This window comes from Rhipicephalus sanguineus, chromosome 4 (assembly GCF_013339695.2).
Source record: "Rhipicephalus sanguineus isolate Rsan-2018 chromosome 4, BIME_Rsan_1.4, whole genome shotgun sequence".
In the NCBI taxonomy this organism is placed as follows: Eukaryota; Metazoa; Arthropoda; class Arachnida; order Ixodida; family Ixodidae; genus Rhipicephalus; species Rhipicephalus sanguineus.
Window position 1 is genome coordinate 71,301,932 of NC_051179.1, and position 12,738 is coordinate 71,314,669.

Below are 12,738 nucleotides of genomic sequence, written 5' to 3' on the forward strand. Positions count from 1 at the left end.
CTGCAACTTTTTCTGTAATTTCACTTCGAATTATTCGAAAAATTTTTGAGAAATATTCGAAAATTATTCGAAATTATTCGATTCGATTCGCACTCAATCTTTATTATTCGAATTCGCTTCGCACTCAGAATTTTGCTATTCGCACAGCTCTACATATTTTTCATCTACAGTGTTGCTAAGAGCCCTCCCTTATGTTGTACCCTATATCAGTTTATAACAATGCTTTTATTGCCCCTAGTTCAGTATCTGTCTCCATATTTAGTCGCATTTGTCTAACCTTTATTAGGTCAGTGCAGTGGTGCCATTGATGTTATCACTGTTATCACATTTCTTCATTTATTTTGCTTGCAGGACGAGTGGTGTGAGTGCTTCCTTCGGGGAGATGTTGCTGCTGATAGCGATCCACTTTCACAGCAACCAGCTCACGCCCATAGCCGACCTGGTGTGCTCTACGCTGGGCATGAAGATACCCATTCGACCCAACAGCCTGGCCAAGATGAAGACCATCTTTACCCAAGAACTCTTCACTGACCAGGTGGTCTAATCAGTTGCTTCCTAGATCTTTGCATGCATGCTGTGATGTTGTGAAGGATTATGCAAATTAGCATTAGATTATTAAATCACGGGTATAACTCAATAAAATTAAAAAGTGGGAAAGCGAAAAGCTTTGCCACTTTTTAGAAATATTAGTAGGCAGCACAGTAGTTGGATTGAGATTGAACGAAGACAGTGTTGCCGTTAAACAGAGGATGGCAAACAGCTAGCCATCACTTAGCCAATACAAGCCAGTGCTGGTTATACACAAGCAAATGCAGCAGTTGTATTGAGTCAGAAATCGTCAAACCATATTACAGAATGTTACAGAATGTGTGTAAAGTGGCCAACGAAGACATTGTTTTTAGAACATTGAGGATATGTAAATAGTCTGATAAGGTAAGTCATACTTGTCTTATCAGACTATTAGATAATACATATCCTGACTTACGTATGGCTTTACGTATCACTGGTAATGGTGTCCAGGCATGAAAAAAATGAAGATGGAGAAACACAAGACTGCACGGGCACCATGAACCAATTACGAATGGAGTGCGAATTTATGTACAGGACTTCAGGATTTTCTTGTTCACTATATTTTTCATTGCCTCTGCTTGAATGGCCCGACCCTCGATTGCCTTGCAGTTGATAGTTTTGCACCCTGCATACGTCTGTGACGATTTTTTTCTGCTTTGTCTTGGTTCAGGTGGTTACGGCACATGCGGTCAAAGTCGCAGTGACCCCAAACCTCAATGCCAACACTGCAGGCTTCCTTCCAGTTCACTGCATCTACCAGCTTCTCAAGAGCAGGGCATTCACCAAGCACAAGGCAAGGGTCGCTGCACAGCAGCTTTCATTTAGCATTCAGTACTGTTGTCAATGTCCGTTTCAGTTTAACCTGAGCCATTCTCAAAACTGTCTAGGTAGGTTAGGTAATGTAGAATGGCATAACTAGCCATGCCCAATAATATGTTTGACCAATGATATATTTGCCCATTCTCAAGATTTCCACTCCAGTTCAGAGAAAGCAAATGCTAAGGCTGTAGGTAAGAGCAGCTATCCTCTGAATCAGTGGCCATGGCTTTCTAGGTCATGAAGTTGATTGTTGTTTGTAGTGGCCACGTTTTAATACAGGCTGAATGTAAAAAGATATTTGTTTACTGGGATTTAGACAATGTGAGTCAGTTCTGTGACATGATGGAAAACTGCTACAAGCAATACTTTCGACACGTATGTAAAGAAGTAAGATGTAGGCACAAAGAACTTAGCTAAGAAGTGTCCTCCTGTGTTTACATCTTCATTGAAAGTATCGCTTGCAGTGCAGTGTTCCATCGTGTTAGATTCATAATAACATTTATAAAAAGGTTCAGGCATTCAATACTAACCTGAAGTCCTGCATTGTTGCATCTGTAATAGCCTTAGCAAGGCTTTGGGATGTTAAGCGCCACAAGTGTGTTGATTTGTCACAATGAAATGGTCAGCGGGAGCCGGTGAGTGCTTGAACGATTAAACTAGCACTAATGTGTGATTTAATGTGATTGAAAAGAGAACCAAGTACAGGTTTATACTAAAAGCTTGCTTTTAGAGCATGGAATTGCTTACACAAAGTGTTATTTTATATTTTGTCTCGCTTGTTTAGTAGAGTCACTGATTTAGAGGGGATTGTTTGCTGCTAGTCGCAGGAGAAAAAAAAAAATTTATACTTACACAAGTTGGAGCAACCATCACCTTATTGTTTCATCGTGACGGCAGGTGCGCATCAAGGACTGGGTGTTCAAGCAGATCTGTGCCAGCACGGCCCCCCTGCACCCGATCCTTCCGGCGTTGGTTGAGGTGTACGTCAACTCTGTCATCGTGCCCAGCTGCAAGAACTCGGCCCAGGAGATGACCAACGAGCCACTGTCCGAGGAGGAGATCGCTTCCATGTTCGGCACTTCTCTTCAGGATGGCAAAGCACCCAATGGTGGGAAACCGGGTGTGTGCGTGTGTGTGTCGTCACTTGAGCATGTGCATTGGTGTAGGCATGTTGCATGACACGTTGCACTGCTGGTTGCAGTTTGATTTTATTGTGACTCGTGTACTGGTGTAACTGTTATTGTGATGGTGAACAAGCAGTGATGTTTAGGCACAAAATGAGAAAATCGTGAACTTAGCTCATAAGTTTAGAAATATGGGCTTGTTAGTGTAACATTTAGTCTTTTCATGTAGTACCAAAATCCGTAGACAGAATAACAGACACACACGAGGCACTCGCAACTCACACGAGCGTCCCATGTGTGCCTGTTCTATGACCTCGCGTTTCTTGCGCTACATAAAAAGACTGCAAATGTTAGCCCATAGTTTTCTTTTTCGCTTTTAAGCATTAACCAATGGCTTTTCCAACAAGCTAGTGTTGATGGGCTTTTGCAAGTGCACTTCCCTAGATGATCTATTGTTAATTTGTTAGTCTCTCTTTAAAGGGACACTAAAGACAAATAACAATTTACGTCAGAGTGAAAGCTCAATTATGACAACTTCTAAAACGGCAATATTATTAACAGCAGTGCCCTACTTACCAAGAAATTAAGCTAAATGTATCACATGATGAGCACCACGAGTGGGACATTTTCGAAGTGATCCCGATGACATATGAGAGTCTGCCTACAATAAATCACTACTAATCAAACTAGCAGCAATAAAAAAAGAACCTTCCGTGCATCAAAAGACGTAATAAAATGCTGTTTGTTCGTTTCCGTTTGATTCATGGAAAAAAGAACCTCTGTGGCATGGGGAACGGCGCGCGTGGTTCAAAGGTTCCGTTTTCGCCGAACTGCGCTTCGCCCAGCGCCCTGCTTCGCTCACGCGGTCGCGTCTCAGGGGTAGTTTCGGGATCGCGTACTGCTGCGTGTGTTTTGCGCGCTTGTGAAAGTCGCTCTGACAGAAAGTTCGACAAAATGCCGCATGCAACGACGCCGGCACTACGAGCCCTCAGCAGCATACCGCGTTCATCGGGGCTCAAGTCGCTGAACTGGAGCCCAGCGTCGTGAGCCAATGTCTCGTTGTCAAGTTCTCCGTCCACGTCCATTGCGGCGATTGCGGCAAGCTTCGATGGCTTCGATGGCTTCGATGGCCGTTGTTGCTGCTGTGGGTCCCACTACTTTCGCTCTGATGCTACTAGTGTCGGCGGCCGCACAGTAAAGGCAGGCAACGTTGGGCACGGCAGCAGTGACGTATGAAAGTCGGATTTCAGGCGGGTGATTTGAAGTGCGCTAACGCGGTGCGGACCACTAAAACGTGATTTTATTTCAAAATAAGCACTTGCTTGGCATAAAAGTAGCACTACGAGGTTTCTTGACCGCTATTTCAACAATCAACGTCGACTTAAGGGGAGACTCTGGTCTTCTAAAAAAAACTTTTGTTTATTGTCATATTCAAATGAAATTTTCAGGCAATGTATATTTTAACCTGCTATAAACAGATATGCAATCCATTTTTTCTTAGCTCAAGTAGTTTTTGAGATATTAAATAAATAATGAATGATCAAATTGCCCAATTGTTCTGCAATTTAATCATTGAATATCCTAGAAAACTTGATATGGCCATATTCTAGAACAATCAAGGATCACAACTAAACCATTACTGTAATTTTAGCTACAGTAAAACCTCATTAATTCGAACTCGGTTATTTTGAAATGCCGCTTAATTCGAAGGGTTTCTGCGGTCCCGTATTTCGCAATGTAAATCTGAGTGGATATTTTGAAGCGGCGGTCAGCGCCAGCCCGGTTAATTCGAAAACTTTGGGTGCCATGTGCCAATTCCCGATTTCGCCGCAACTCTGCGGAAGCGACGGCAATTAGGAGCCACAGGGCAATGCAGTGTAGCGATATTAATGAGTGACAGTTGAAGCAACCCAGCCTCGCTGGTGCTAGCGCAAAAAAAGTAATAAAGAAAAAAAACGCGGTCTCGTGATCAGCTACAACGTGCGCCTGCGGAAAATAAGACGTGCTTCACTGCAACACAGCTGTGACACGCGGGCAGCATGTTGCATGCTTCTCACAACGTCAGCGCGTCATGATTTACCCATTCTTTTTGGGAAAAGAAAAGATAATAAAGGACGACCTGACGGAATTCATGATGTATGCGAGCCTCCGACTGGCGGTTGCTCCGGCAATTTGCGCACTTGCACTGCTGGCGGAGTTCTTGCCTGTAACGCCTACTTCGAAAACTTCAATGGTCATGTTTTCCAGCCAGAACATATCGCGGATTCCGTCACGCTGGCGATTATCATATTCTTTATTTTACCAGAAAGAATGGGCGAATGGTCGCATCATGGCGCGCTGACGCTGCGAGGAGCAGGTGACATGCTGCCCGCGTGTCACCACTGTGCTGCAGTGAAGCACGCCGTTTTTTCCGCAGGCACGCATTTCAGCTGACCACGAGACTTTTTTCTTTTTTTTTTTTGCGTTGACAGCAGCGAAACCCGCCGTTTTTCCGGGTTTGCGGCAAAAATGGGACCGGGTATTGCTGGAAAACAACCCTTGGAGCCGCAAACTAGAAGGCCAAACGACCACCTCTGATTACTTTCAGTAATTCAAAGTTCCTTGCATCCCGCTTTTTGTATATTTCGTTAATTCGAAAACCCGCTTAATTCGAAAGTTTTTCACAGTCCCAGTGACTTTGAATTAACGAGGTTTTACTGTATATTTTTATAAAAGTTATTGCCATCTGTAATGTAATGGTTGGGAACATGAAAATTTTTATCAGTTTTATCAGCATATAAAAAATTTTCTATTGACCAAGTCCATAATTTAGTAGTATTATTGTGTATAGGAACTCATAAGCTTTCAATTGCAACAAGAATCATTCAAATCTGATCACAAGATCAAAAGATACTGTGGGCAACAGTATAGCACATAGGCGAAAAACGGATTTTGAGAAAACTCAGAAAGAAGTTTGAAGACTTGGTATAGGTTTCTTCTTGCTACTAAAAAGCAACAGATGGAAGTCCTTTTCGCTCTAGAAGCCACCAGGCACATAATCACTATCATTTTCTTTCACACGCCTCCTCTTCATGGCATTCCTGAAGTTTTCTGCTCTGGTATGCTTCTTGTCACATGCCGCTAGCCGCCGCTGGTCCTTTTCTAGACACCTTTCAACATCTGTGCTGCCTTGACTCAAATGCAGCTCCTTCAAAATGGCCTCAGAGGCACGTTTCTTTCCGGCATTGAACCGGGCGACTGCTTCCGCAACAGCAGTTTCGACTGTGACGAGCGAGGCGTGTTTGGTTTTTGGCACAAGCGACCAGATTACTGAATGGAGGCTCTCATTTGAATTCTGAGTTTTGCCTCGTTGACAGCGCTCCAACAGCTTCCGATCAGAGAGGCGAGTGTACACTGGGAGGAGGGCTTCAGCAACGTATTCAGGGAGGTTGTACCGGTGCTTGGGAGGAGCCTGCTGCCTTGCCACTGCCTTGTTGTGTGCACACCATGATTCTTCACCTTTTGGGCACCGTGAATGTTGTGGCTTTGTATCTGTGGAAGTCACATGATAGTACGTGGCAAGGACAGCATTCTCCATCTCATCAATGTTTCCCTGGTGTGCCTTGAGTGCCCAGCCATAATAATTCGTAAGCTTTGTAACAAGCTCAGCAGTGAGCTTGCCTTTGCCACCGAGGCTTGGCCGACCTTCCCCTTTGCTCTTCTGCAAGAGGTTTCTCAGTGCAGCACCCATTCGTTTATGAATGTGATTAACACAATCCTCCTTTTCGATGGGCACAAAGCCATACACTTTCTCCTCCTGAAGGCTGTTGAAAGCGCGGCTATCTCCGTCGCACAACATCGTTGTGTAACGCAGTCCATGTTTTTCAAGGGACCGGCCAAACAGAATTTTGGCAGCCTCCACCTCCATTTGGCCAGGCTTGTTCGAAGAGTTTTTTTGGCACTTATGACGAGCTCGCCACTCACTGTATCGTGGGTCACCGTCCTTGGGGCCGATTTCGCAACCCAAACAGAAGTTCGATAGAACTTTGAAGTCCAGCACGTATCCCGAAAAGAGTTCGATCACAGTTCCCACACAAATGTGTGACAGGTGTCCACGAGTGAGCCAAGTCCCGTCAAATGAAACTGCGATATTGCCGGGGTTCCTGAAGTTCAGTTCGGAATTGATGGCCTTCACAGCTGTCGCGCACTCACTCATGACGCCCGCGGATGCGTTCACGGCGGCAGGGTTCATCTTTGTTTTTACGTAGTTTTGGTAGGTTTTGTTGTGCATACCGCGACGAGAAACGTTCAGCGCCGAGAAAATGTCGTTTAGCACGGTCTGCCCATTTCCCGTGCTCATAACTGCCCGAGCAGCAAGCACATTCACTTCGAATGGGTTGCAGGTCGCATTCCCCCCTGCTCTCGGCGAGCTCCATCCAGTGCTGACATCTCCACAGACGGCACAGTTCACCACTCTCACGGTCACCTCTTGAAACGTTCAAAGGGCCGGAGCAGAATTCGCATTTCGCGCACCGAAGCAGTTGGTTCAGCAGCGGTAGGCTTAGCAGCGTAAACTCGGTGCCGCACCCCGCCGCTTCCGGGGAATCTCCGATAAGCGACTGCTTTCGGCGCGTAGCTGATAATGAAGAAAGCTTCTGGCGTTGCGCTTCCGCGCGATGCTCAATCGCCACTTTCTCAGCTTCTGAAACAAGGAGCGTGTCAACGCGCATTGTCCTCGACGTGTCGTCGGCCACAGGCATCGCTTGCGCGGCTGCAGCTTCGGTGGATGTCGTACACCCGCTGGCGCATGTCGCAGAGCTCGTCGCCGTCGATCCACTCGATGCTGCTTTAGGTATCCGAGACCGACGCTTGCGTTTTTTGCCGTAGGCATGAGCCGTCTCGAACTTGCGTCGCCCGCCAGCCATCGTCGCGTCCGAACAATTTTTGACAAGGCGTCTCGCATTGTCGGGCAGACGAAACTCCGGTCGTCCAATCAGAGAGCAGGATTCACCCCACGTGGTACAAACGCGCCAATGCCGTGCGAGTATTTTCTTTTTTTCGGTGGCGTGCAGCTCCATAGTCGCCAGACCTAGAGGTGTTTTCTCGCTAAAAACGGAATGTAGAAGAATTCAGCTCTCGAATGATTCCAAAATGGCCGCGCTGCAGCCAACGGTTACCGCAGGCGACTGCATTGAATTTGCCTGTTTTCGGGGGGCGTTTTCGAGTGAAAGCGATCATGAAGCTCTCTTTAGAGCGCAATAACAAAATAAATACTAGGCGGAACGCGTTAATATCGCAGCAATAGATTCTTTAGGACGTCTAGATTGCGAAAAAAAATATTTCAAAAAGTCGATTTTTTGGCGATTTTTTGTTCTAGAAGACCTTGTCTGGTTAAAGGGACACCTGTCTCAGGTGTCCCTTTAACCAGACATGCTTGCCTTGCATTAATATTTCCTTTGTGACCTCATTTCGATGCAGGTTCGGGTGCCCGAGATGACAATGGGGATATGACGGTACCTCAACTGCTCCTACTGTATTACTTACTGCTGTATGAGGACACCCGACTGAACAACATGAAGGCCATTGTGTCCTCTGGTCGCAAGGTACTATGCTTGATGCCCTGAAGAGGAAGTCCAGTGAAGTGCATGAGTGTTATTGCAGCAGAACTCAGCAGTGAAAGACTTTTGTTTCACTATGAGAATATCTGAAGAATTATCCCGTTCCGGAACCAGCTAATAATTCTGTCGGTTGAAAATTTACTGTTGCTACAGCTTCTTGCATTTTTGAGATCACGACAGGTGCAGAACGGATTATGAATTTTCTGTGCTTCAGTGAGTTTGTCAAGTTTACTGGCGCCTGTGTAAGAATTCTCTTGTGGTAACGCCAAATGAGAACATAAGCTGTTTAATATTTTTAAACCACATTTCCAGCTACCGGAAAGACGTGCCTGATACAGTCAACTGCCGATTTTTCAGACGCCCGATTTTCCGTCACCAGCCCCATTGGACGCTGAAACTCTTCCGCATCCGATTTTTCGGACTTTCTGCCCAAATTGCAGGTCTTAAAGGCATTATTTGAAGCCCTCACCTCTGCCGCGTCTATCGCAAACAGATCGACTCGCGATATGCAATCCAAGCTTGCAGTGCAGGTGCAGTCTGAAATATTGCGAGATGTGCGAGACATGTTTCAAATGTCATTGTTTTCATATTTGCGTGCCCCAATCAGGGGAGTGGCACAGCTGTGTTTAATTTTCACTTCAAGATAGCAAACACAAAGAACAAAATCCAGAGACGATTTAGCTTATTGCACATGCATGAGAACTGAAATAAAAGCATTCCTTGCTCAGCTTTAATTGCGTGCACTGCGCATTAGCTTGTGTGAACGAGCTGTCTGCTGAACCCACTAGAAATGTGGCACTTTTGTGTGTGTGGCCCACAGCAAAAGTTGCAGAGTAAAGGCATGAGCTTTTTTTTGCCCCGTCACGGTGATCTAGTGGTTATGGCGCTCAATTGCTGACCCGAAGGTCGCGGGATCGAATCCCGGCCACGGAGTCTGCATTTTCGATGGAAGTGAAAATGTTTGAGGCTCGTGTACTTAGATTTAGGTGCACATTAAAGAACCCCAGGTGGTCGAAATTTCCGGAGCCCTCCACTACGGCATCTCTCATAATCATATCGTGGTTTTGGGACGTTAAACCCCAGATATTATTATTAACCCTTTGCGGTCCAAAACCTTTACCCACTTTCCGGCTCTAGCGGTCCGAAACTATTTCGCCAGTTTCTGGCGCCGCGAATAAATACACAAGCTGTGGAAGAGAAACGCACAGGATATTTATTTTTGCTCCTGCATTCTGCAGGCAACTCTTTTAGTGATATTTGGGCAACGTATGATACCGCTCAAAGCATTCCCCTGTGTGCAGGCCAGGGTTATTACTGCAGGTTTCCACCGCCGCCGTTGTCGTCTTCGTCACTCACTTCTGTCGAATCACTGTCATCACTGTCTGGTGGAGGCACGTAATTCTCTTCGTCACTGAAGTCATCCTCGCTTTCGCTAAAAGCACCGCCGTAAAACGCACGCGGTGAAAACGTGGCCATGCTTCTCAGCGAACCGCGCGCGCGAGTGGGTACGCTCTAGGCCCCGTGCTGATCATAGTGCTGCACCCTAGTGTCAAAAAAGTAAAACCTCAACAAACAAAGCTCACTTATTCCTCAAGAGATGGCCCTTCATGTATACAAAAAATGCGCGCGACTCGCGGTGAGAAAACAGCAAAATTTAAACCACGAACACCCTTGTCGGGCGGGGCCCGACAGCGGACCGCTACGGCCGTGTTGCGTTGTCGGGCGCTGCCCGACAACGGACCGCAAAGGGTTAAGGCATGAGCTTTTAGCAAAATTTCCTGTCCAGTACTGTTCATTCGTTGTATGTCTTACGATGCAGGTGAAGCGATACGGGGCTGAATTGCTGTCCCAGCTGCCCATCCGGTATTTAGTGATGCGGGCGCAGCGGGAGGAGCGCTATGCGGGCCTCTTCCCACCACTGCTGCGCCTGCTAGCCTCGCACCATCCGCACCTCTGCATGGTGGACGACTGGCTCCGCGGCGAAAGTGCCGCTGCGGTCACCGCCCTGCCGCACCGTCGCTTTGGACCACGGTTGGGGCCAAGGGCACCGTGCACTGTGCCCAGCCTTGCACAAGGTTAGTTGGTCTCACATAAAAGTGCTCCTCTCTGCCACGCTACAGTATCACAAGTGGCTATAGCATTCTGCTGCAGAGCAAGGATTATTGGGTTTGATTCCCAGTCAGGATGAAGCGTTGGAGGTTGAATACAAGAACACTCTTGTGCTTATATTTAAAGGGGCAATTACACCCAATTTTCTGTCATAATTTATTTTATGTGGTTTAATCCTTCTGTGTTCACAAACAAGGGGGCGAAATTTTAGTGCATTGGGCCTAGCACTTCATCTCGATTGAGTATTTTTATGAAGACCCGAGCGGACTGAGAGTCGGGCAACACTGGTGCACACGCGAGTCATGTCGTAACCAGCTAATTGCTGTGCAAGCGTCTGCATTCTGGCGAACAATTTTGTTCCCTGGTCAGCTGCGTGTGCAATTAAGCCATTTCAGCTTTCTTCAGCTTGGCATCGAAACTGAACGATTTGTAAAGGCTGAAAGTTTGGTATAAGATGACGGCTCCGCTCCATGCAGCACAGGACGTCACACTTGCCAAAAATGGTGGTCACCGGCGGTGGGTGGCGTTTGTGGCCAGCGACTTTTAGGGCTTATTTTGTACTGAAATATTCTTGTGTAGTGCATTTTTCATTCATGTATAGGCACGATAAACCCTCTACTTCTATTTTTCGCTGAAAATCACAAATTGTTGGGCGACCGTGTCATGGCCCCTTAAAGTGCTTGTTAAGAGCTCCACATTCCCTAAATTAGTATGGGATCCCCCGCTATGGTGGATCCCACCGAGTGGCCTTAGTACATTAAAACTCACAATTTAAGTTGATGATAATTTGCCACAAAGAATGTTGTGCGTTCTTTCACGACTTGATGTGATAATGAAAGCACGTAATGTAGCCGAAATCAAATAGCCTATTCTGGTAAAAAAGTGCTGGGTTGTAAAGGTCACTCGGATTAACTGCATGGTCGTTGCATGTTTGCTACAAAGTAAATTTTCATGTACAAGGGCCTCGTTAAGTGCCGCAGCTGTTCTATTGACTGTGCCGTATATCCACACAAAGAGAATAATATTTTGATATGACCTACATTAGTGAAGTGGCACTTTTCGATCTCATATTATATTGAAATATTTTAGCAGCAGTTGGAGCTGAGTTTGTTTATTTGTGTTGTAAAGCCTACAGGAAATAATATGGTTGGAATGAAAAGATAGAAGCGGGGTTCTTTTGTCTGCCAGTGTGTAAAAGGTGAATGCACGAAAACTAGTGCTGCGCTATATTAGCAAAATTTTGAGTGCGAATCAAATCAAATAATTTCTTAATATTTCTCAAATGTTTTTCAAATACTTCGAAGCGGAAGTACAGACAAATTGCAGAGGATCCCTAAGGATATTCTCAATTATATACTAAGAAATTGTAGATCCGCAATGGCACAACCGGGTGCCGCCATTTCGAGCTCGTCGGAAAGACAATTTTTCCGTCTTCAAATTTCCCGCTTCAGCTAGGTCCTCCATTCAGAAACAAGTGTACAAAAAACAAATGTTTAAAGTTCGTTTTCAGTTCTCCCATTGGCTGCGTCCGCGATGTTGCTGCAGCACACCTCGCCATTGGTGCGATGCTCGCTCCGGGAGAGCGTCGTCTGCTGCTTGTGCGTCGCGAGGTCACGGTTGTCGACAGTTCGTTCGTTCTGTGTTCACGGTTCGACGATCACTTAAAATGTAATTACGGTTTAGTTTGGCAGCTTCAAGCGAAACCTCAATCATCAGATTACAATAGTGCACTGCGCTCGTAGCAAACATCGCAGACGCGCGTCTCGGACCAACTTGTGGAACCCGCGGTTAGAGGTTCTGCTTGTCAGCCCTTCGGACCTCGTGACGAAGACCATCGCTGGGCGACTATTTGTACTCGTGATTGAGCATGACGTACTTTGAAACATCGGGCACCGCGGCCACGGACACTCCAGCTGAGCTTACTGCACGAAGTAGTAGCTAGGCCTAACTCGCACTGGACGCAGCTTTTTCGCGAAAGCGAAGATGCTGCCATGTGCTTCATTGCAAGCAATGAATCGCATCGCCCGCTGGCTCCTCGTAATCGTGGATAGGCACTTTCCGCATCGGCAACGGACCCTTCAGCCAAGCTCGTTGCACAGCGACTGCTCAGAGCACCGGTGGAAGCGGCTAGCAGCTTCGCACGTTGGCGCCCCAAAATGCAAGACCCAGCACGCTGCATGCCGATTTATCGTCGTTATATTTACAGTCAACTGCCGATTTTTCGGACTTCCTAGGGACCGCGAAATCGTCCGAAAAATCGAATTCATGCTTTTTTATTTTGCTAAGCGGTCAAATCGCCCCAGCCACGTCCGAAATAGCTTTAATGCCTCCCAGTACAATTATCAGGCATTTTAGTGCGCGCCTAGGTTCTCGTAAATACATTCGGTACCTGCCGCGAACCTCGCTTAACTACGTACGTGCCAACCGCCACTTTTGCATCTCGTGATGAGCGCCGCTGATAACAGCAAAGCGCGGAATAGATTACGGCTATCTCGCATGAAGCGTTTGTAAACGATGAC

General features: G+C 46.5%; 1 protein-coding gene across 3 annotated transcripts in view; it reads left to right on the forward strand.

Annotated features, from left to right (window-relative positions):
• The window catches only part of LOC119390221 (integrator complex subunit 2), an 83,464-nt gene that overhangs the window by 48,373 nt on the left and 22,353 nt on the right, over window positions 1–12,738 (forward strand). For 2 of the 3 annotated variants that reach the window (XM_049414700.1, XM_037657788.2), the window contains exons 9-13: window positions 352–535; window positions 1,241–1,363; window positions 2,287–2,509; window positions 7,971–8,095; window positions 9,930–10,185. In XM_049414700.1, the coding sequence (XP_049270657.1) occupies window positions 352–535; window positions 1,241–1,363; window positions 2,287–2,509; window positions 7,971–8,095; window positions 9,930–10,185 (911 nt within the window). The remainder of the gene's footprint in view (window positions 1–351; window positions 536–1,240; window positions 1,364–2,286; window positions 2,510–7,970; window positions 8,096–9,929; window positions 10,186–12,738) is intronic. The other variant, XM_037657789.2, reaches the window with a different exon arrangement.